The sequence below is a fragment of the Paramisgurnus dabryanus genome, chromosome 12, assembly GCF_030506205.2.
Source record: "Paramisgurnus dabryanus chromosome 12, PD_genome_1.1, whole genome shotgun sequence".
Classification (NCBI taxonomy): Eukaryota; Metazoa; Chordata; class Actinopteri; order Cypriniformes; family Cobitidae; genus Paramisgurnus; species Paramisgurnus dabryanus.
This window is the reverse complement of record NC_133348.1, coordinates 18,721,169-18,746,462: the sequence shown is the minus strand read 5'-3', so window position 1 is coordinate 18,746,462 and position 25,294 is coordinate 18,721,169. Positions and strand designations below refer to the sequence as shown.

Here is a 25,294-nt window from a genome sequence, read left to right as displayed (position 1 = left end):
GCGTTTGAATTTTCAATAATTATGCAGGGCTTAAAATAGATTTAAAGTGTTTTGCTAGATAAATGACTATAGAAAACTGAGTGACTGTTCTGTGTGTTTGGTCACCAGTGGTGGAGCAGGTTGGTGGGTGATTATCAGGCCTTGTACAGGCAGCTGGAGGCCATGGAAAGCAGCATACCCAGTGTGGGCCTCGTGGAGGAGACAGAAGGCAGACTGAGTGAAAGAATTTCTTTATACCAGGTACAGACATCACCGCACACATGTCGTACCATAATCCATAATCATTTTTATTTACTTTAAGGCAGACAGGGTTGACTGTTCACTTTGGTTTCTGATGTTGTGGGATATGTTGTCTGTCATTATAGCGTCTGAAGGCTGGTCTGTCTGAAGGGCAGCAGCTGTTGTATAAATTGTTGGAGGACGGGAAGAGGCTTGTCTTACATGTGTCCTGCTCAGAGCTGGAAACTCAACTCACCCAGCTGGGGGACCATTGGCTCAGCACCACCACCAAGATCAACAAAGAGCTACACCGTCTGGATTCCACTCTCAAACACTGGATCAGGTCCGAAACTCTGACCATTTACCTGTGACTCTGCCCTCACAAAGAAGCAAAAGATTATATATGTAACACAAATGGAAATTTTGTTATATATTTTGCCTATATCTTCACAGTAGTTGATGAAGTTTCCAACTTTTCTGGGCCCCAAATATTACAAAGAAAGTTTGAACGTTTGAAATTTTTGTGTGCTTTTGTATGCTTATGCACATGTTTAGTGACATCACTTGGTATCTAGTAACTTGCTGGTGGCTCCTTAGACAAAAATTTTCACGCTTTATCATTTGTAAGTCACTTTTGATAAATTAATTAATGCAATGTAATGTGTCTGTATATTTTATTGTAGGTATCAAAGTGAGTCAGCTGAGCTCAGCCAGTGGCTTAGTTCAGCATTAGATCGTCTGGAGTTTTGGAGCACACAGTCTGTTACGGTACCTCAAGAGCTAGAGACTGTCAGAGATCATCTTCATGCCTTCCTGGTAAGAACCTCCAGCAAATACTACACTAAAAGATCCTCTATACACATTTATTGTTAGCAAGACTACTTCAGTAGCATTGACTTTCACAATTCTCTACATGACTTTATCTGTATATCTTCAGGAGTTCTCCAAAGAGGTGGATGCCAAGTCATCTTTGCGCTCTTCGGTTCAAAGCCAGGGGAACCAGCTTCTGCGGTTAAAAAAGGTGGACACGGCAGCACTCAGGGCAAACTTGGCCCAGGTAGAAACACAGTGGGCTGACCTTCTCGCACGTATCCCTGTGGTCCAGGAGAAGCTCCACCAGGTACGATAACTGCGACTGGTTCTGATTATTTAACAGGTTGACAATGTGTGGTTTAAATGCTATGCCATCATATTTGGAAACATCAAAGCTTGCATGCCTGTGCAAATACAGTAATTTACATTCATGTTGTACATTCATCCTACAGCTGCAGATGGAGAAGCTGCCATCCCGTCATGCAATAACTGAGCTAATGAGCTGGATATCTCTCATGGAGAACATCATCCAGGAGGATGAGCAGAAGATTATGGGTGCTTTGGGATCAGAGGTTGTGCAAACGTATCTTCAGAAATACAAGGTAAGTGAAGGCGGCTTAACCATCTTTGTTTTCCATTCGCAGAGTTGCTTGTCTATACCTTGCCCTTTCATTGTCTTCTAAACAGGGTTTTCGGATTGACCTGTCCTGCAAGCAGCTGACGGTGGACTTTGTGAATCAGTCGGTTCTGCAGATCAGCAGTCAGGATGTGGAAGGGAAACGCAGTGACAAAACAGACTTTGCCGAACGTCTCGGGGCCATGAACCGGCGTTGGCAGATACTGCAGGGACTGGTTACAGAAAAGGTTTGTCATGATGAGTCAAGTTTTTATTAACTTGACAGACATCAATAATCTTTATTTGCAATCAAATCAATCAAACTGGTGTTCTTTGTGATCCTCAGATTCAGGTTTTGGAGCGTCTTCTTGAAAGCTGGTTGGAGTATGAGAACGTGGTCCAGACTTTGAAGACCTGGTTCAGTGTACAGGAAGAGAAACTTAAAAAGAAACACAGGATCGAGGATGTGTCCTCGGCACAGAATGCACTGAAAGACTGTCAGGTAGATCAGGGCACCACAAAGAAACAAAAAACGTTTACTACCAAAACCAAAACTGTAGTACACTTTAGGTCGCTTTGTTGTTCAGAGATGTTGAACTGAATTGAGTGTCTGTATGGTAGGAAATGGAAGTGTTGGTTAAGGAAAAAGAGAAGGATCTGGAAAAAGCTGAAGAGAAAGGTTGCTTACTTATCCAGGAGAAGAAAGGGGAGGCCGGGTCTGTCATAATGGAGACACTAAAAAGTCTCAACCAGTCTTGGGCCAATCTGGATCACATGGTAAATTCCAAGTAGTGCATTTCAATAGAAATCTAATTATCTGCATTTTTCTTCATTACAGTTATACACTCAAATATTTCTTATACCCAATAATGTTTTGGCTTGCATAGTCATCACAATACATCACAATTGCAGCCATTTAAATTGATTGACAGTCCTACAAAGTGTATATTGTTGGTCCAACAGTAAGTTGAGGGCTTTGTCAATTGGTCAGCTTAAGTTTTTGTGTCTTTCAGCTCGGGCAGCAGACCGTCAGTCTCCGCGCAGTCCTGGAGCAGTGGAGTCTGTATAAACAAGCGTATGAAGAGATTCAAGGCTACCTAATGGAGGGGCGTTACACCATCTCTCGCCTGTGCCTCCTCACCGGCTCCCCAGAGGCTGTGCAGGTTCAAGTTGAGAATCTTGAGGTGCTAGTCTTTTTCTTTCCCTGGAACCTTTAAGAAATAACACATTTCACGTTATCTATGGCAGACGTTTGCATTTTGATTTAAAGAGGTTATATCATAAAAATCTGAATTTTTACATGTTTAATCTCGTTAATTGGGTTCCCAGTGATTTTATCAACCTAAAAATAGGCCTGCACGATTAATCGTTTTTTAAACCGAAAGCGCGATTTGAAGGGGTGCGATTTTCAAATCGCAAGAGCTGCGAATATTTCTATTCAGAACTAGCAAATATAACAATCATCTAGTACAGTGGTTCTCAAACTTTATCGGCGTGCGGCCCCCCTTGTGTACGGTGCATCCTTTCGTGGCCCCCCAAAGAATATTTATGACACAAAACATTATAAAACTTAGGATTTGAATTAAACAAAACCTATTTAATTATACAATGTAGTGCTGTTGGTTAGTAGCTTTATTTTTCTGAGGTTAAATACGATGAATTTATAATAAATTAATGTATTTTATAAAATGACATTAAACTGGGGCCCCCCAGAGGGCCACGGCCCCCAGTTTGAGAACCACTGATCTAGTACGCAGTTTTTGACAGTTTGCTTCATGCGCATTTTACGTTTTTGTGCGCATTTTACGTTTTTGACATTTTTCTTTTGCCCGAGTGCCTCTTACGTAAATCCTTTGATTTTGATGGCTTACGTTTCTTCCCCGCCCCAGAAAACCACCACAGGTTTATCAATGCCATCAAAAGTATTATTATGTTTTGGTTTGTTTGTTGATCATCAGTTTGTTGGACTAGCATTTGTCGTGGTTTGGAAAAAAAGGAAAAGCTCACGGCTGATATTGGATTTTGCTTTTGGATATTTTACTTTTTAATACTGACCAGATACAATAACTATTTTTTTAAATGCCGTTTATCACGTTTTAGAACCAAACTCTTCATTTATTTTTTTGAAAACTATGTAAATATATTTTTAAAAAACGGTGTAATTTAAAATAATAATTGTAATATTAAAGCAACACCAAAGAGTTTTTTTTACCTTAAAATAACGTTTCCAAAAAAGTTTCAGTGGTTCATCCACTCAAAACAGGGTGAATGGCACTTTCACATTCGCTTTGCAGCCCTCTATCGGCCAAAACCGCACTAAAGAAGTTTCCAACCATCGGGTAGTGGTCCTGTAGTTCGAGTGAAAACTACAAAAACTTGCTTTACGGCAGACCTACAATCCAATCAGAGCCAGCTTTGCTGCAGTATTTACGACAGTGCTAATGAACAATTACGCTTCTAACCTGTAGGGGGAGCAAAGAGCAATAACTCTTTAGGGGTTGTGTACACCAAAACTTTTACGCCCGCGGCCGGCGCATGTTTTCAATTGTTTCCAATGGAATCTCGGCGTTTTTCAAATAAGCCAGCAGCTAGCGGGTTTTTTCCGCGCTGAAAACCGGCGCTCGGCGGTTTTCACGTGCTCGGCGCTGAGAGTCTAGAGTTGAAAGAGATTCAACTTTGGGAGAAAAGCTCCGCTCGTCAATGTCAGTTCTCACACGGCCGCCCAATCACAGTGGAGCAGGGGCGGGACATTACCACAGCAACCAACCGGCTCGCAGCTGAAGTATCACAGCTACCAAAGTGCTCAGCTGAAGAAAGCTGGCACTCAGCTGAAAAACAGCTGGCATTCGGCGTCCTCAAGGCATTTTCAGCCGCGTCTAAAAGTTTTGGTGTGTTCAGCCCCTTAGTGTTGCTTTAAGACAAATTGCTAATATAATCATGGCTGGCTTTGTGTGTGTGTTTAAGAGTTTACAAGATGAGCTCGAGAAACAGGAGAGCAGTTTACGTAAATTTGGCTCCATAACTCAACAGCTGTTGAAAGACTGCCATCCCTCAGTGACTCAATCACTCAACGTAACGCTTGGTGATGTGAACCTCAGGTGAGCTTCAAACAATTCTTTACATACTGGTAATTTACCACTAATAACTTGAAATAATGCACAGATTAGGAGTACTAGCTCAGTATAAATCATTGAACATTTACTGATAGGTGGAACACACTGCTGGAACAGATCTCAGATCAGCTGAGGAGCAGTAAAAGCCTACTGCAGCTGTGGCGGAATTATAAAGCGTTATATGCTCAAAGCAACACAGACATCCAAAAACTAGAGGAGCAGGTTGAACATCTACTCAAGAGCGCCACCCACAGGGACATCACAGAACAGGAACTGAAGAAATGGATGCATCAATGCATGGTGGGTTTAAGATAAGAGTTCGGTGTTAATAGCTCATTCACCAAAAGTCATTTTTTGTGATTTACTGTTTTCTACATAAAATCATCACACATAATGTTCTGTGAAAATATACCCTTTGATTTTTTTATATTGACTGAGTAAGGTCATGTAAAAGATTGAAATTTAAGTAAAATCAATGAATAAAATCAAACTTTGTAATAATGAGATGGATTTCAAAGATTGGATGGCATACTGTATGTTTGTAGTTGTAAAATCTTTGCACTTAGGTCCATTGTGTTACTTCTTGTAAAAGTGTACAAATGTCTTTCTGGCATTGCTGTAGGATCTTATGAAGGCTGAGGGATCCTCTGAGTCTGTTCTGGAGCAGCTAAACAAGTTTGGCGGACAGCTGAGACAGCAGGTAGACCCTTCTGCCATGACAACCTTCCATACAGACCACCTGTCACTCATTGAGCGTTTGGCAGCGGTTGGACACGCCCTCCAAAGACAGCAGTCTCTTTTGGAGGTAAGAGAGGGGTTAATAAATCAAAGTACTTGATGCAACATTTGTGCATGGACACTTTGATCACTTTTTCATTTTTTCTTTACTAGTCTCTGTCCATGTGTTTTTTGTTCAAGTTTTTCTCATTATTATCAATGCCATTGTTAGCACACTTTCATTTACTTTTAAATGTATTCACACTTTTATTCGAAGTGACTTACAGAGCATGTAACATTTGTCTAAGCGTTTCGTCAAACCCTTATTTATTCTTAAAAATATTTTTATCTTCCCTTTTCCTTCCTCTAGGCGGGTTTGAAGGACTATGAGAGGTTTAGTAAGGAGTTATATTCTCTAAGTCACTGGGCAGAAGAAGCTGAGATGCTTCTGAACGAACCAGACCCAGTCGGATCCCCAGATATATCAGCTGTGCAGGAACACATGGACAAACTTAAGGTGAAAATTATTTTAGTTTTCTTATAAAATCATGCTGTATAATTTATGCACCAGTGGCGGCTCATGACTGCTTATCCAATGAGCGCGAATTCAAAATATGTGTTCGGAGTGTCATGTGTGTTGCTTGTGTTTTCAAAATATGTTTGTTGTGTCATGTGAACCATGTGCATCAGGTGTTTTGTCAAAATAAGTTCTTGATGCACATGCGTCAAAACCGTTTATAATAAAAGAGACGATCACGTTCACAAAATACACGCAAGACACGCCCTTAACAGTAAACTTAAGCATGAGATTATGCGAGTGTCGGGCAAACGCGAGTGTCTCTTTTATCATAAACCCTTTAGACGGCATCAGGCACTTATTTTGACAAGACACTTGATGCACACAGGATCACTCGATGCGAAGAACACATATTTTGAAATTACGTACCACACACAAGACGGGCTACATACATGTTGTGACGAACTTCGCATCGAGCGCCCTCGAATAAAGAAGTCACCGGCCACCACTGATATGCACCTCTGTACGCTGTCAACACTCTTATATGTTTGTCCACAGAGCCACATGTTGAAGTTGAGCAGTCTTTCTCCTGATCTGGAACGCTTGAATGGGTTGGGTTATCAACTTTCCCTCAACGACAATGAAGTCAAGCGACTGCAGAATCTCAATAGGAGCTGGTCTTCTAACTCTGCTCGAACAGTAGAGAGATTCAGGTACAGTATATATGATCCACACTAGATACTGTAAAATCATTGCTCTGTTTTGAAACACTGTGCTACTCCATATCGTAGATATATGCTATGTTAATGTTTGCTTTATATGTGTTACAGTAAACTCCAAGCCATGGTACTGCAAAGACAAACCTTTTTAGAGAAGTGTGATGCTTGGTTGACCTTTCTAAATCAAACTGAGGACAAGCTGGGCACTGAGATCTCTGGGAACTACCAGAGCCTGTTAGAGCAGCAGAGAGAACATGAGGTAACAATAGACTAAATCATTGGAGATTTACATCATTGAATGTCTTGGTTTCATAAGAAATACAAATGATAAAACCCAATTGACTGGCGCTGGACAACTGAGTTTACTTAAATTAAATTTTAATTTATCATTACAAACTATATCATTGGAAAGGTCTAAGAATGTAGTTGTCATATTTCACTACCTTTTAGCAGTAATAATAATGCAGTGACTGTAATTTATTAATTTATGACAAGAGTATGCAGCAAACCAACACAAACCTATTTTTGAAATAACCGTTCGGTACAAAACTGTAAATTGTCTTCTTTAACCCTCATATTATGTTCCGGGTCAATTCGAATATAATAATAAACCGGTTAACCTGTGATTTTATTCTTAAAAATTTGGGATTTTTTCTCATTTATAGCCATGAACATGCATGCAAAGTTTGGACATGCTGATATGTTTTGAAGTGTACCAAAATAATTTTGTAACGATTTTGAGGTTCGCGGGTCAATTTGACCTGCATTTGGTTTGTTCCAAAGCAACTGTATAGACCTAAATTAAATATATATTTTTAGTGTTTGTTTCTATGTGTTTGACTATCCTGAAATGGGGGTAAAATGCTTCTCCTCACTCTTTTTGGTACTGAAAAAGACTTTTACAGACACAGATGGTAAAAGTGAGCTATCATTTCTATTTACAATGCATATGAAATACTACTTAAGTTACCATTTTCTTCCAGACATTTTGTCACTTTTTCTCATTTAGGGCCATGAACATGCATGCAAAGTTAGGATACACTGATGTGTTTTTAAGTGGATTTTTTACGCACAAATAATGATTTTTGTTACGATTTTGATGTTTTGCAGGTCAATTATTATTTTATTATTATTATTAGAGAAATTTTGTCACTAATGTAAATGTTAAAAAGACTAACATTACGTACATTTACTAACATTACTTAAATTTACAGCATTTTGTGATGTTGTTATTTTGCTCTGTTTGCTTTGTGAGATTTGAAAATAATGAAATAATGAAAATATACAGTTGAGTGTAAAATATCTAAGGTTTTGGTTCATAGTTTAGATCAAATCCTCTATGTATCTAACTACTGAACTTTCTTTTTGTGTGGATAGTTGTTCCAAACAGAGATGTTTAGTCGACAACAGATTCTCTCATCTATCATCAGTGATGGACATCAGCTACTAAATCAGGGACAGGTAGTAGACAGGTAAAATCAGAACTCACATAGATTTTTTTATCTAATTTAAACCAATTTTTGGTAAAGACCTTTTTTTTTACCCAACCAACAGGGATGACTTTGCCCTAAAACTGGCACTGCTTAGTAACCAGTGGCAAGGTGTTGTGAGGCGGGCCCAGCAAAGACGGGGGATTATTGACAGTCTTGTTCGCCAGTGGCAGCGATACACAGAACTGATAGAGAAACTACGCCACTGGCTGCAAGAGATATCAATAGAGCCAGAACATCAACAGCAGGGGACAACAGTAGCATTACAGCAGATCCGTGGAATGTTAGATCACATACAGGTAAACAAACAAGTTAAATTCTCCAAAAAACACATAAACAATAGAAATAAATATTCGTCCTATAGGCTGTTATCCAAGATCCAACATTAAGTTTTTCTGACGTGTGAAAGTATCATGTATTATTGTTATTTAAAATACAGGAATACTCTGGAAGTATTTACTGTAAATTGCAAAGAATATTTCACATGTCTGACACCACATACAGAGTTTTGCAGAATAAAGAAATTCACATTCGGATAACAGTTATTTGGCTAGTCACTTAAAGGGTTGCATGTTTAAAACACTAGGTTGCTACAGGGATGCTGAATGATAGTATGGCATACAGTAAATAAATGCTAAATGAGAAAGTACATTAATACCATAGAAGTTTGAGGTTTTGTAAATAAAATGCTCATCTCTTCATTCAGCTGAAGGAGCGTGTGCTTCAGAGGCAACAAGGCAGCTACATTTTAACAGTAGAAGCTGGGAGACAGTTAATGTTGTGGGCTGATGCCAAGGCAGAGGCCTTACTTCACACTGACCTCACTGATGTACAGGAGAGATGGAGGACCGTTAACATCCGCCTCGACGAGAGGAAGAAAGAACTACTTTCCCTGCTAAGGGTGAGTTAAGCAATGTTGGTTATTAGACTATTTATTAATTTCCTATTACTTATGCATTCTATTATAGCTTTACATATTTATGGGTGTACTCAGGGTTTTTGACCTCAATACTTATTGATTATTCAGTAGTTCATATCATTGACAAATACAAACAGTAAATGCAAAAGTATAGGTTTCAGAAATAATTTTCAAATTCCAAGTTCTTGCAGTTTGGTTGATTTTTGCAGTTTTATAGACCACTTGGTGGCTTGTTTTACAGTAAATAGACATTACGGGGGTGTCCCCGGTTCAAACCCCAGCTTTCTCTGTGAAGTTTGCATGTTCTCACTGTGTCAGCGTCGGTTTACTGCAGGTACTCCGGTTTCAACCCACATGCCAAAAACATGCAATTAGGTAAATTGGAGATACCAAATTTCCCCTTCCCCAACCTGTGTATGGATTAACTGGTTCTTGCCATGAATAAAGGGATAGATGCGGGAATAGTGTGAAGAATAAAGAAAGAAAAAAGAAATAGACATGATGTTGCATTGTGGGTGAACTTCTAATTGAACTGTTACAAGTTCAACATTTTTACAATATTGAAATCAATATTTTGAGCAACTGCCTATGTAAGACTGGAGTATCTGATATAAGTAAAGCAGTAATTTGGTTTGTTTGTCCAGCTATTGTATAATATTCTCTTTTCTTTATTAAATATGTTTATACAATTATTTTTTATTAGCATTATTATAATGCAAAACAGTCAAATGTATTTTGCAAAATACTGCAATCCTATAAACAATCTCTTCAGTTCTTTGCATAAAATAAATTAGACTGTAAAACTTTGCATCTGTCTTTACAAAGCAAAAGCATCCAGCTAGCAAAATAAGAGTGAGTGTGTGAATGTGTGAGGAGGATGATAAAGAGAGAAAGAGAGGAAGAGGCGAGCAAGATATCTTTAGTACTGTAGGAGACAGGACACGGGAGGGAGTCCAAGAAAAGCTGCGTTTCCAACACAGGGCAGCAGGGACAGGCGGTGATCGTGATCCGCTCCATTTTGACGCATCACAGTGTGGGACAGACGCAGCAGGAACAATAATTTTGAATTGTAAAAGAAAATGGCTCCTCTTTGCTTTGGCCTCTGCCTTCCTCTCTTTCTCTCTCTCCCTTCGTCCATTTTTACGGATGCCATGACGGAAGGTATCTGACTGGTTTATATTTGCCTAATAATGTTTCTGTCTTCTATGTCGGGACCTTGACTCTTTCCTTAATAAAGAATTGTTATATTTGTATTGCAATTGAAATTGTTATTGCACCTGTGATTTCTCATCTTCATATTGTCATTTTACTGAATGTCTCGGTCTTGCTGCGTCTGCGAATGGTTTAAAGGGATGTGCACTCTCTGTGTATATATATATGATTTTGCTAAACTTGAATGTTTTTTCTCTCTGCCTGTGTCTATAGGACTGGGACCAATGTGAGAAAGGTATTGCTGCATCACATGAGAAGCTGAGAGTCTTTAAGCAGAAGCTCTCTGTGCCTTTACCCGATCACCATGAGGACCTGCACACTGAACAGATCCGCTGCAAGGTACACACACACGCATAATCTGACTCATCTTATTTCCTGTGACCTTCTAGAGGCTTGTGTCGCCAGCAAAATCTGCATAGCTTTTATGTCATTTGTGCATTAGCTTTAAAAAGATTATGAGATGTTTGATTGTTTATTTTATATGAATAGTCTGAACTGCATTTTGTATTCTTTGTATCCAATTGTAAATCATTTTATTACTGCAGTGTGTTGCTGTCTGGTTACTCTGGCTTGTTTTATGTACCGTAGTAGATTGGCTGTGCCTGTAATTAATTTTTTATCTGCAAAGGATACAGGGTAGGTGATTTTTAATGTATTATGTTTCAGGGAGGTGTGAGCAGGTAGTAGTAGTAGTTTAAGAGTTCAGCAGATAACTATGAGGTAAAATATCAACAGAGTATCTGTGATTTTGCCTGTGGGAAGGCAGGAGAGGTGCCTGGTAATGAACATGCTACAACCATACACATCAGCAGAGCTGCTGAGGTTTAAGAAATAAGTTGCAAGATTTTGCATTACAATTTTCATTAAATTTACTAAATTTTTTTAAGGTAAGTGGTTGCAATCAATTTATTTAAGCTACATTTAAACAAAATTTTTTTTTGTTTTTTACTTTTGTTTAAAATTGAATAAATTGAATGAACAATTTTTTTCAGTGTAGGTACTTCGAGTCAAATTAAGAAATTAAATAGTAATTAAGAAAGCATTTTTAGTTTTGACTGATGTACAACCCTGTTTCTCATTTAATTTTCATCCAGATGTGTTCTTTGTATGTGTGATAGGAATTGGAGGGCAGTATTGATGGCTGGGCTGATGATGTAGCCGGGCTGTGTATACTGAGAGAGTCTCTCTCTAGTGGCCTCAGCGCTGATGACCTTACAGTCCTGCAGGAGAGACTGACATTACTACAGAGACAGTGGGAGGAGACCTGTCATCAGGTATGCATACACTATATACACATACAATAACACGGCAGTCAAACTGCAAACAGAGGCAAGCTTGAACTCTCCCTTTACCTTTGTTTTACACCATAACATTATACATTCTGTGTACAGTTCTAAAGCACCAACATTTCACGAGAAAACAACAAGTGCACAAAATCCAAAGTTATGCATTGATTAGTAAATTAGCTTAAGATTTTTTTTCATATATCTGTTCCTGTAAATGAAATTCAGACTAAAGTCTCAGAATCTACAGTAATTATGAGATTATGAGCATAAAAAAGTTGGATTTCAGTTTATTTAATACAAACATTAACGTGTGTGTGTGTGTATGTATATTAAAATAATTACACACCGTGCACACAATAATGTATGCAAAAACCTTTTATTTTGTATGCAATTAATTACAATTAATCTTTTGACAGCCCTAATTATTTTATATTCAAATTGTTATATGCACATTTTTATTTTTGTAAAACATTTTCCTATGACAAAACTCCTAATCTATTGTCATTTTTTTCATAAATTGAATACAATTTTATGGGATTTACATGAAATATAGAATTACACTGTAGCTAAATTGTTAAAGCATTGCACTTGCATCACAGGTTAAAACCCAGGAAGTGTTTGCCAGTTGCATAAATGTAAATTATAATTGAAAGAAATACAACTAAAAACTAAATTCCCAAAATTAAGATTACAAAAAAATGGTTAAAAAATAATTTTTTACTGTGCAGATTAATTTACTACTGTTAATTTTAGCATTTACTCATTTATCAGTCGTAATGTACCAAAAGCTTTTGATAGGTCCTTGTTTGCTAAGTTTGCTAGCCTAGTACAAAGAAATCCAGAAGTATGCCCTGGACTCTTTTGTGTCGAAGTGTCAATCATACCTCCATACGTCATTCTGCTCACCAACCTTTAATCACATTTGCTGAACACAAGATGTTGATTGATCACTGTGGTGTCTGCAGCTGTGTCTGCGCAGACAGCAGGTCAGTGAGAGGCTGAACGAGTGGGCCGTGTTCAATGAGAAGAATAAAGAGCTGTGCGAGTGGCTCACCCACATGGAGAGCAAGGTCTCGCAAAACGGTGACATCGGGATTGAAGAGATGATCGAGAAACTCAGAAAGGTGACACGTACATTATAAATGATAATAATATCACATTAACACAGCATGCTTGGGAATATATATTTAATGATGTGCCAGGTTGCAAAATATAAACACATTTTAACCAATATGTGAATAAATGTCTGTGCTTAGTACTCTGGAGTTTTTAAATGAATGAACATCTGGTCTGTTTTTTCTGTCAGGACTATCAAGAAGAGATCTCAGTGGCCCAAGAGAACAAGTATCAACTGGAGCAGATGGGGGAGAGACTCGCTCAGGCCAGCCATGAAAGCAAAGCTGCAGAAATCCAATACAAACTTAGCAAAGTCAATGAGCGCTGGCAACATCTTCTTGACCTCATAGCAGCTCGGTGAGTCTCCCACCTACGGTACATGTGACAAAATGTGCCTCTGGTGCTTTAGCATGGTCTCTATTGTGCTTTTATTAGTTTCTGTTGAAGTCAAAGTTGTATTATTTTCCACATAATGGTTTCTTTAGTACTCTCAGGTTTTGCCTGATTTGAAACTGTGTGTTTTTGTGCATACAGTAAATAGAAATATGGGCATGTCCTGAACTGTGAAAGTGTGTTATGCTAATGGTCTGTGGGTGGAAAGGAAATATTCTGCACCAGGATCATAAACATGACACCATAGTGTCTCTGGATATGACCGGTATAGTCAAGTTGCCTGCGGTCTGGACTAAAAGCCTCTCACATGGGTGGTGTTAGTTTCACTGTTCCCCGTTTGAAAGCGTGTGCTATCTCTCTCTCTCTCTCTCTCTCTCTCTCTCTCTCTCTCTCTCTCTCTCTCTCTCTCTCTCTCTCTCTCTCTCTCTCTCTCTCTCTCTCTCTCTCTCTCTCTCTCTCTCTCTCTCTCTCTCTCTCTCTCTCTCTCTCTCTCACTCACTCACTCACTCACTCACTCACTCACTCACACACACGCTCAATCGTTCGCATGCATGAGCTCAGTGAAACAGCTGCAGTGCTGTATGTGGTAGTCTAGACCAGTTTCTCTTATTCTCTCAAGTACTGTACACTGTAAAAATAAATCTGAAAAAAAAACAGTAAAATTTGGGAAGCTGGGGTGCCGGAAAAATACCGTAAAATAACGGGCACAATAAATTACAGAAATTTTCTGTGATACAAAAATACAGTTTTTTTTTCTGTAATTTACATAAATAAAATCTAAAACTCTTTGTGATCTGATCATATAATCCACATGTACAAACACTGAAACATGCCTGTGACCACACTGCAAAAAAATTCCACTTCAAAATGTTCTTCCAACAAAGGTATAAAAAGCATTGTGTATAGTGAATATGCATTCAACCCAAACTGTTTGAACAGTTACTCAACCCATATTTTGGTCTCTTTTAAGTGTTGTATTAATATAAAAAAATACATACTTCAAAGTTAAATACGATGTACGAGAAATTGGTTTTTCTATCCTTAGTTGAGTAAACTAAGAAATGTGCTTTAAGTTAACTTATTTATATTAAATTGTCTAAGTTTTATTAAGCTGCCGAATTTTGCCAGATTTGTTTTATAGTGAAATTAAAAGATAAGTGACATTATTTAGTAAATTGAGTTGGGTAAACCTAAAAATGTTTTTTCCATTAAACCTTTTTTATAATGCACACATGATTCTCCATGCTCCCCTGCCCTTTCATGTCTATTTCTCTACTCTCCATCTCCAATAAAGAAAAAATCTAACTTTTTGCATTTGGATTTTAGTTTGGAATCCAGTTATTCTTTACTCCTTCAATTACCCTTCTCATAATGTAACCTATTGTAAGAGGTTTATTTGTTTTAAAATACAGACACCCACACTGAGATTCCAGTCCTCTGATCAGCACATGCTAATGACTGTCATCTTATTTTAGCCACGGCAGTATTTGTCACTCCCAGCTGCTCATGCCTGCACTTGAGATCGTTTCACACACATACACATACACACTAGACAGGGGGTTGGAGAAAGCCTGGACACTTGTTGTTCAGACGAAAGAGAAGGGGAATTTGGACAGTGTGGAAGTTTTTCTTTCTTCTAAAAGCTTTGATTGGAAAGACTTGGCTTGATGGTGCTGGATATGGGCACTGATAATATGGCAGAATGTCCAGGACAGGATTCAGATCTGCCAGAATGTGACTGCGACATAAACAGGCAGGATAAGATTTATTCACGTTTTGTGTATACATTTTTTTGCTGATTGAGACACTGCACGTATGTAAAGAAGTGCTGGAAGTAGTTTATGTTAAAATAGTAGCTTGTAACATTCCTGCCTTATATAGTTTCTCCAATGTGTGAATGTCCAAATGTTCATTATTGATCTAGACATGCTGTATTTGAGCACTTTTCTCTGTTCATGCTGTGGTTTTAAAGATTTTAATGCGGCATGAAGCACAGCCACACTGAACCGTTCACATACTGTACCAAAGTTACATGGGGGCTTTATCTTACTAGGTCACAGTCTATCTGTGTTTTCCTAACATACAGCAAAGGATCATTTAGAGTTAGCTGAAGTTTAAACACATTCACTTTGCATTAGTGCTCTTGAATTTTTATCTAATCTGAGATATACAACATGCTAGGCTGGTTTGCGTGAGTTGTTGTATGTATCCTTGCTTTGAGCATGTGATTGAGTATTTTTAGGCACATTCAGGGATATGAAGGAAACACTGACGCCAATGGGATACAGTTTGTCTTTGCTACTGATTTTATATTACAATATACAGGGTGACCCCAGGGTGACCACATTTAAAAAAAAATATATATATATATATATATATATAAATAACTGCATTACTGAAAAATACTAAATAGACTTAACTCTATGCAGTTGCTGCACATGTCATTATGCACAATTCATGAAACTTTCAGAATAGGAAGTTTTGAACCAAAGAATCATACAACCCCCTTAACTAATTCTAGGCATAAGATACATACATATACAATAAGTTATATTCAGATAGCATACTGTAATGAGATGAGTGGCAGGGCAATCTACATACTTGTATCCTTTACACGTTTCTCGTCTTTTATCCAGTTTTCCTTAACTGGGCACTGATGTAGACCTTTATTCTCATCTGTAATGTTTTTCTAAAAGTTTTTAGTTTTTTTTCTAAAAGATTTGTAGATTCAACTGTGCGCATGGTGACATAAAACGATTGACGTGTCATGCAATTAAGCGGTTAAAACCCTGATCGCGCATTCCATATTTTTGTCACGGGTGCCCGCACATGCACGAGTACTTGTAAAAAAACTATTTTGTCCTCAGTCTGGACCCCTTGGTGCCCCCCTATTGCCTGGTGCCAGACAATATACATTCTACAGTATTTTACATTATTTAACTTTCGCAAGTTACTTTTCGCTTGTTGTTTTATTTTGAGTTTTAAATTTGTATATGCCTGTGTGTCTCGGGTCTGTAGGGTAAAGAAGTTAAAGGAGACTTTGGTGGCCCTGCAGCAGCTGGATAAGAACTTGAGCAGTCTACGCTCCTGGCTGTCTCATATTGAGACCGAACTCTCACGGCCCATCGTCTATGAGACCTGCGACTCTAATGAAATCCAAAGAAAACTCAGCCAGCAGCAGGTAACACACACACAGAGGAAATTAACCTGACCATTCATACAGTCACATAATATTCTGGTAACATAATATAATAAAAAGTTAATTAACAATTAAAGGGATAGTTCACCAAAAAATTTAAATTCTGTCATTAACTCACTCTCATCAGAAGCCCCATTGACTTCCATAGTAGGATAAAATAATACTATGGAAGTGAATGAGGCTCATGAACGGTTTGGTTACAAACATTCAACAAAATATCTTCCTTCGTATTCATCAGAACAAAGACATTTATACAGGTTTGTACAACATCATCATTTTTGGGTGAACTATCCCTTTAAGAGATTGACTTTATCTGCTCAGTCCCTGACCTACTGACTCACTTACAGCCCGGGAAACTGCCCCAAAAGGTATAAATAAGTAAATTAAAGATGTTAATTCAGATATCTCTATTACAGATTCATTCAGTGAATATTCTGTCCGCTCACAAAAAAAAAAAAAAAAAAAAAAAACGTTTTTTTGATGTGATTCATCAAAGGCAGTTATACTATGTACATTTGTCAACATTTGAAGTGGATCAAAACCTTTCATAAAAGTTATCTTAAATTTTTTAACAATACCTTTTTGTCTTAGGACAACTTTGATGAATGTTTTTGATCCACCTCAAATGTTGACTAGTGGATTTCCACTAAAGTTGCTGAATAATACCAGTGCAGAAAATGATATTGTAAAGAGGAAATGTTTCTTTTCTGTATATTTGATGCAACAGAATGAAACATACTTGTGGAGTTGATGTGCATGACCACAAGCTTTTCTCTTCCTAATAAACTGTTGTGAAGTAAAGACAGCCAAAATACTGTAGATGAGAGCCCTACAGGCAGCACTTCAAAAGACATGCTCTGATTTTCATACTGTCAAAATGCAGTAGCTCAGTGCAGGTGTACCGTCTCTGTGCAGGATTTGCAGAGGGACATTGAAAAGCACAGCACGGGTGTGGCGTCCGTACTGAACCTGTGCGAGGTGTTGCTGCACGACTGTGATGCCTGTGCTACAGAGACGGAGTGCGAGTCCATCCAGCAGTCTACACGCAGCCTGGATCGGCGCTGGAGGAACATCTGTGCTATAGCCATGGAAAGGAGGCTCAAGTGAGTGTGTGATGGTCCTGTAAGAAGTATGTGGATAAAAAGGAACCACAAATGTGTAAAAGGAGCAACATTCATGGGCTTGAATTTGTGAATGTGAGTTAAGATTGGTACTGTTTAGTGGAGCCACCAGTGGAACAGGTGTAAGAACATGTGTCATGCCTACAGGCTCATCATATGCAAGTTCAGCACACAATGAATGAACTGTTGAGCAGCTGTTATTCTGAAGCTTTTTTATGTGTTTGTTTGCAGGATTGAGGAGACATGGAGATTGTGGCAGAAGTTTTTGGATGATTACTCTCGATTTGAGGAGTGGCTGAAGGTCTCTGAAAGGACAGCGGCCCTGCCTAATTCCTCCGGAGTCTTGTATACCATCGCTAAAGAGGAGCTCAAGAAGTTTGAGGTACTCTGAGATTGTTGAGATTTGCTGAAATAGAGAGAGAGATCATATTTGATTTGTCCTCTTCCAAGTCCATCCTCCTATATTATATGACTGGGTCGTACCTGCACGTGGCAACAGTATGGCACACATTAACAAATGTCATAATATTTTACAATTTGCAAACTTGTCATGGATTGTAACAAATAAAACATAATTTTTTAACATAATTGTTAAAGTTTTTAGTTTGTAAAAGTTTTTGATAAATTAAAAAATAAAAAATGACATGAAAGAATTTTTAACCGTTTATAAGCACTAATGACCATTTTGGGATTTTTCTTAGTTGTCAGTTATAATCATCAAAATAAAAAATAAACATGTCAAAGTACACCTGTATGTAAATCCCACTTATGTTTTATAATTATTCACAGGGCCCTATACTGTCAGCTATAGCTGTGGTTTTCAAAGTGGGGGCCGCAAGATGGTGCCAGGGGGGCCCCAGTTTTATGACATTTTATGAAATACATTAATTTATGATGAATTCTGTGTAATTAAACCTAAAAAAATAAGGCTACTTACCAAAAGCACTACTTTTTTATATAATTTAATGTTTTTTTATTAAAATGTTGAGTTTTAGAACAGTTTTTTGTTACAAATTTTCTTTGGGGGGCCGCGAAGGAATGCACCTTACACAAGGGGGGCCACACGCTGAAAAAGTTTGGGAACCACTGAGCTATAGCAAACAGTAGGTTACCTTTGTGGACTTCATCAAAATATGTCTGGTACACCTGATCTTACAAACGTTATGTCACTACCTTGCAGGCATTTCAGAGACAGGTGCAGGAGTGTCTGACCCAGCTGGAGCTCATCAATAAACAGTACAGACGACTGGCTCGCGAGAACCGCACAGACTCATCCTGCCGACTGCGACAAATGGTGCATGATGGGAACCGACGCTGGGACATTTTACAAAGGAGAGTAGCTGCCATCCTGCGCAGACTTAAGGTGAGATTTTTAGACAGCTGTTTGTTATAATTTGTTTTTATTACAGTTTTAAAGGAGACATTTCACAAGACTATTTTAAGATGTCAAATAAATCTTTGGTGTCCCCAGAGTACGTATGTGAAGTTCTAGTTTCAAATATCATATAGATAATTTATTATAGCATGTTAAAATTGCCACTTTGTAGATGTGTGCAAAAAATGTTTTGGGTGTGTAATTTTAAATGCAAATGAGCTGATCTCTGCACTATATGGCAGTGCCTTGGTTGGATAGAGTAGATTAAGGGGCGGTATTATCCCCTTCTGACATTACAAGGGGAGCCAAATTTCAATGACCTATTTTTTCACATAGATAATGGTTTACCAAAACTAAGTTACTGGGTTGATATTTTTCACATTTTTTAGGTTGATATAGGCACTGGGGACCCAATTATACCACTAAAACATGAAAAAAGTCAGATTTTCATGATGTCCCCTTTACCGACTAGTTTTTATTTAATTTCACTATTGCAGTTTTTATTTTATTAAAAATTAATAAATAAATATAAAATAACAGAAGGGCAGTGAGATGAATTGTCCTGTGTTTTGTCCTGCAGCATTTTATTAGTCAGCGAGAGGAGTTTGAGACAGCCAGAGATGGTTTTCTAGTTTGGCTGACTGAAATGGACCTGCAGCTCACCAACATTGAGCATTTCTCCGAGTGTGACATTCAGGCCAAGATCAAACAGTTAAAGGTATGAAATGTGCATGTGTACCTCTCTATTGGAATATGCAAAAAATGTGAATCGCTCACTCTTTGAACTCGATGGGTGTACCAGGCTTTCCAGCAGGAGATCAGTCTGAACATGGGGAAGATGGAGAGCGTGTTTGGGCAGGGGGAGGTGCTGATGGAGAAGAGTGAACCTATGGATGCTGCTGTCATAGAGGAGGAGCTGGATGAGCTGCAGAGATACTGCAGGGAGGTGTTTGGTCGGGTGGACCGCTACTACAAGAAACTCACACGAGTGGTGGTGAGACACACACACACACATAAATGCTAAAAATTTAGACATGCATGCACCAGCGGAGGCTAAATTTGTATTTGTGAAGTTACAATTTTAAATGCGCTGTTCAAAATGGGGTCATGTAATTTACATTATTTTGCAAAAGTCTTTTTTAGGACCACCAGCTTTGTTGTTTCAGCAAAGTTGTAATGATCATTAATATTTATTTATTTTATTTAAGAAAATACAGGAAATGTGCACACAAAATGGAAAAAAAATATCAGGCAAAATATCAGGCAGTATTTAGCCTAGTGTGACCTCCTTTAGCTGGCACTAAGCACATCTTGAGCTTTTTTGGGAAACTGAAGTTCTTATAGACATTATAAAAGAATTAGAAATTAGGTTTTTTATTTAATTTAGGATTAATGAGAGCCTGCAGGTTTCTGCTATTGCTTAGATGTAAGGGGAGGTCACACTTAATACTTGACACTTATAATTTTATTCAGTTTTTTAATACTGCATACATATTTCCTGTATTTTCTGGTTAGTAATTAAATATGGTCACTAGTATGGTTCACAGTAATGTATGTCTTTGCTTTGCTATAATATAGGTAATGGCTCTCATCTCGCTCCCTCTTTACTTTCTTATTCACAGCTGATCGATGATGAGTGTGATGGCTCAGATCGTGAATTTGAGACAGGTGATCTCTCAGATCTTCAGTGGAGTGAAGATGGATCAATTTCCCACTCATCTAGCAGAACACCCTCAGATGCAACACCTCCTGCCCACACAAACGGCTCCGGACGGGACACACCCGCCAGTGTAGATTCCATCCCGCTGGAATGGGACCACGACTATGATCTAGACCCTATGGGCCGTACCATGTCTGCAGAAAGGGGGAGACAAAACAAAGATGAGGATGATGAGTTACTTTGTATCGCCACTACAGCGCTTACAGGTGAGAGTGCTTGCATGTCAGCAAGGGTTGTTAATGTCGTAGCACAATTTAAATGCAATAAACGATGTCTCGAGTGTTCACAATGCTTGGTAGGTGTTGTCTGTATTCTGTTGGTATATATTGTTGTGTATCTCTATTTACAGACGTAGTGATTCCTGAGAGCCCTGAGGCTTATATTAAACTAACAGAAAACACTTTGAGGTCCTCCTCTGGTAGGCAGTCGACTGTGGCATGCTAAATTTTTGCTAAGCACAATGCATGCTAAAGTGCACATTTCAAATATTCATGAACTGGACTAAAACATGAATTCCAAAAACTGCGTGTCAGTATCTCTTGTGTACAATAACCTAACTAAGCAAATGCTGTACATGTTATGATAAAGTTGGAGTCACATCTTTGCATATCCAGTGTTTCTCAATTGCAGTCCTCACACCCCCCACCAAATCCACCAAGAAAGATTTCGGTGTCTCCTGATAAAAAAACACACCTGATTTAACTTATTAGGCTTTCCCATAAAAGCCTTGTTTGACTTTATGCGGCGTTGTGCAGAATGACCAGCGTGTGACATCACAGTACCACAAGAGCAGGTCCCGTACTCTAACAGTGCTTTCATGGGACTGCAAAGTCGCACACTGATCGATCTGAGCGGTGCAACTAAAGTCGAATGTTGTAGGTGTCTCCCTAATTATCCAACTAACAAGCTGATGAGTGGAATTAGGTATTTTACATAAAAAGACATCTGAAAGGTTCTGTGAGGGGGTGTGAGGACAGGAATTGAGAAACTCTGAATAGATCCACTGCATGAAACACTGTCATCTATATTCAAGATGTTTGTTTTAATGATTCGGTAAGACTAAAGATCATAACTTCACTAACCATTCTTGTTTACTGATTCACTAACCATTTTCAATGAAAGTTATGTGACATATAACAGTGCATCATTTTACTGCAGGTGAGACAGCCCGATTAGTAGATAATATGCTGGACACCAGCCGTTACAGTTACCAGCAGACAGATGACGTAAAGTGTGGCCATGACACCTCTTATATTGGATATGTAAGTACAGATTTGATCTAGAGCTCAAAAAATATTTCTAAGAAGTAACTGAGAATAGAAGAAATTCATAAACATTTGACGTACAGCCCATATAAATGTGGAGTTTCATATGTTTGTATGCTTTACTCAGATGCGGTTAATGGATGACTGCCACGGCAGTCTGAAGGCAATAAAGAGGGCTGAAGGAGAGTTGGAGGAGGAAGAGGACACTCTGTCAGGACTCAGCAACCCTGATACCACAGAGACACAGAACACAGGTTAGTCTAGCACAGAGACACAGCATGGCACAGTGACACAGAGCACAGGTGAATAAAGCACAGAGACACAGAATATGAGTTAGTCAAGCACAATGACAGAGCACAGTTTAATCTAGTACAGAGACACACAGCACAGGTTTGTCTAGCGCAGATACAGGTTAACAGAGTATGCCAGATACAGAGCACATGTTAGTCTAACACAGAGACACAGAGCAGGTTTGTCTGGCCCAGACACACAGCACAGGTTTGTCTAGCACAGAGACACAGAGCACAGGTTAGTCTAGCACAGAGACACAGAGCACAAATTAGTCTAGCACAGAAACATATAGTATGAGTTAGTCTAAGACAAAGACATCGAGCACAGGTTAGTCTAGCACAGAGACACACAGCACAAGTTTGTCAGTACAGAGACACACAGCACATGTTAGTCTTGCACAGAGACACAGGGCACAAGTCAATCGAGCACAGAGACACAGGGCACAAGTTAGTTTAGCACAAAGACACAGGGCACAAGTTAGTCTAGCATAGAGACACATAGCACGAGTTAGTCTAGCACAAAGACACAGGGTACAAGTTAGTCTAGCATAGAGACACACAGCAAAAGTTAGTCTAGCACAAAGACACAGGGTACAAGTTAGTCTAGCATAGAGACACACAGCACAAGTTAGTTTAGCACAAAGACACAGGGCACAAGTTAGTCTAGCATAGAGACACACAGCACACGTTAGTTTAGCACAAAGACACAGGGCACACAAAGACACAGGTCACAAGTTAGTATAGCATAGAGACACACAGCACGAGTTAGTCTAGCACAGAGACACAGAAACCAAGGCCTTTTGCTGATCATTATATAGTGCTGCATATTTATGCATAACATTTCTATGCCATAAAAAACCCAATGGGTATGTAATTTAATTGGAAATTGATGGAATCCAGATGAAGTGTAGACCATTTATTTATTTCTGACTCAGTTCTAGGTTTTTTCTTCACTGATTCTAATGCTATTGTGATCATTTTTGTCTTTCAGGTGTGATTGAGCGCTGGGAGCTGAACCAGGCCCAGACTGTTGATGTAGATCACAGACAGAGAAAAGATCTGATGTTATGGCAGCAGCTGACCTCTGACCTGAGTGCAATGGAGGCGTGGCTCAGCCAGGCTGAGGCAGAGTTAGCAGAACTGAGAGGGAGTGATCTCAGTACAGATATAGACACTATTGAGCAGAGGATTAGAAAATTGAAGGTTTGTGTTGCTTATGTGGTTTATACTAACATTTTAACAAATATAGATAGGTATGTGTGCCCTTTGCTTAGTTATTAAACTGTGTTTGATGATACAAATGCACGGTGCAGTATTACTGTACATGTTTTGGTTAGCCAAGCATAAGCTGTAAAATGACACTGTTCACGTGTCTATAGTGTACACACACAAATCTGACAGCTGAAAAAGGTCAGGATGTCTGCATAACAGAAATAAACCAGAGGAATGTCACACCATCCCACTGACCCACATACACTGCTGCAGTATAATATCAAGCCTGTATACTCCAAAGACCTAAAAAGTAGACCTCTTCAGAGCAATTTAACATAAGACAAACAAATAAAACCTTAATAAACCCACAGATGACTCTTACCTTTCACTATGTTCCTCAAATTAAATGAACCATTCTGCTTTATAAAGAACACACACAAGGCACATTATTCTGACTCCTCCCAAAGACAAAATGTATTGCTCAGGGAGGCTCTGTGGAGTCTCAATTATGTTTAATCTGTAGAAGAAATTAAAGATACCAAAGAAACGGTTGTTGATTTACTGTATGAGTACTGAGTTATAAAATGAATGAGTTGAATTTCAAGGGGTCTCATTTATGTTTATTTCCCATGGGTTCTCACTGGCACTCAACAGGACCTACAGAAGGACATGGATTCCCATAAGTCCAAAGTACTATCTATCAACCTAAGTAGCGCTGCACTTCTCCAGTCAGATTCAGAAGAGGGCCTGGACCTAAAAGCCAGACTTAAAGAGATGAACTCAAGCTGGGATCGACTGGGCAAATCACTTAAAGAGTGGAGAACAGCTCTCCAAGATGCTCTGATGCAGTGCCAGGTACAGACACAGTCAACACACAAAGACTAAGCAGCCACACAAAGACAAATGCATACTTACACAGTGTGCTTTTCTATAGGAGTTCCATGAGTTGAGCCATGGTCTTCTTCTCTGGCTGGAGAACATTGACCGAAGGAGGAATGAGATCGTCCCAATAGCATCAGGGCTAGATCGTCATAAACTGCGGGCTCATTACAAAGCACTTAAGGTTCCACCTTTTACTTCTGTATGAGTTTGTGACTGCTTTCTGTAATAGGTTGAACCTGTAGCTTGCTTGAATGGTGTATTACTTCTAGTTTCTAATCAAAGTCACAGTTCTATAAATGAAAATTCTATAAATTACAGTTCTATAAATCACAGTTCTATAAAATCACAATTCTGTAAATCACAGTTCTATAAATCACAGCTCAATAAATCACATTTCTATAAATCACATTTCTATAAATCACAATTCTATAAATTATAGTTCTATAAATAAAAAAAATTTTAACCACAGTTTTATAAATCACAATTCTATAAATCACAGTTCTTTATATTACGGTTCTATAAATCACATCTCAATAAATCACATTTATATAAATAACAGTTCTATAAATCACAATTTTATAAAACACAGTTTTATAAATCACAATTCTATAAATCACAGTTCTTTAAATTACAGTTCTATAAATCACAGCTCTATAAATCACAACTCTATAAATTACCTTTCTATAAATCACAATTTTATAAACCACAGTCCTATAAATCACAATTCTATAAATCACAATTCTGTAAATCTCAATTTTATAAATCACAGTTCTTTACATTTCAGTTCTATAAATCACAGCTCAATAAATCACACATCTATAAATTACAATTATATAAATTACAGTTCTATTAATCACAGCCCAATTAATCACATTTCTATAAATTACAGTTCTAAATATTAGCTATAAGTCAAAGTTTTATAAATGACAATTCTATAAATTACAGTTCTATAAAATCACAATTCTATAAATCACAGTTCTTTAAATTACAGTGCTATAAATCACAGCTCAATAAATCACATTTCTATAAATTACAGTTTTATAAATCACATTTCAATAAATCACAGTTCTAAATATTAGCTATAAGTCAAAGTTTTATAA

At 38.3% G+C, this 25,294-nt stretch overlaps 1 protein-coding gene across 2 annotated transcripts in view; it reads left to right on the top strand.

Moving 5' to 3' along the window:
• The window catches only part of syne1a (spectrin repeat containing, nuclear envelope 1a), a 104,439-nt gene that overhangs the window by 72,213 nt on the left and 6,932 nt on the right, over positions 1–25,294 (top strand). For both annotated transcript variants that reach the window (XM_065257006.2, XM_065257008.2), the window contains 35 exons: positions 109–240; positions 366–562; positions 903–1,035; positions 1,157–1,339; positions 1,485–1,634; positions 1,720–1,896; positions 1,995–2,150; positions 2,270–2,425; positions 2,662–2,832; positions 4,613–4,746; positions 4,857–5,061; positions 5,384–5,566; positions 5,849–5,995; positions 6,554–6,708; positions 6,826–6,973; positions 8,092–8,186; positions 8,269–8,503; positions 8,911–9,105; positions 10,549–10,674; positions 11,454–11,609; positions 12,587–12,745; positions 12,928–13,094; positions 16,149–16,311; positions 17,245–17,432; positions 17,682–17,832; positions 18,631–18,813; positions 19,406–19,543; positions 19,628–19,819; positions 20,448–20,751; positions 20,895–20,963; positions 21,704–21,807; positions 21,938–22,064; positions 23,092–23,303; positions 23,967–24,167; positions 24,247–24,375. In XM_065257006.2, the coding sequence (XP_065113078.1) occupies positions 109–240; positions 366–562; positions 903–1,035; positions 1,157–1,339; positions 1,485–1,634; positions 1,720–1,896; positions 1,995–2,150; positions 2,270–2,425; positions 2,662–2,832; positions 4,613–4,746; positions 4,857–5,061; positions 5,384–5,566; positions 5,849–5,995; positions 6,554–6,708; positions 6,826–6,973; positions 8,092–8,186; positions 8,269–8,503; positions 8,911–9,105; positions 10,549–10,674; positions 11,454–11,609; positions 12,587–12,745; positions 12,928–13,094; positions 16,149–16,311; positions 17,245–17,432; positions 17,682–17,832; positions 18,631–18,813; positions 19,406–19,543; positions 19,628–19,819; positions 20,448–20,751; positions 20,895–20,963; positions 21,704–21,807; positions 21,938–22,064; positions 23,092–23,303; positions 23,967–24,167; positions 24,247–24,375 (5,721 nt within the window). The remainder of the gene's footprint in view (positions 1–108; positions 241–365; positions 563–902; positions 1,036–1,156; positions 1,340–1,484; positions 1,635–1,719; positions 1,897–1,994; positions 2,151–2,269; positions 2,426–2,661; positions 2,833–4,612; positions 4,747–4,856; positions 5,062–5,383; positions 5,567–5,848; positions 5,996–6,553; positions 6,709–6,825; positions 6,974–8,091; positions 8,187–8,268; positions 8,504–8,910; positions 9,106–10,548; positions 10,675–11,453; positions 11,610–12,586; positions 12,746–12,927; positions 13,095–16,148; positions 16,312–17,244; positions 17,433–17,681; positions 17,833–18,630; positions 18,814–19,405; positions 19,544–19,627; positions 19,820–20,447; positions 20,752–20,894; positions 20,964–21,703; positions 21,808–21,937; positions 22,065–23,091; positions 23,304–23,966; positions 24,168–24,246; positions 24,376–25,294) is intronic.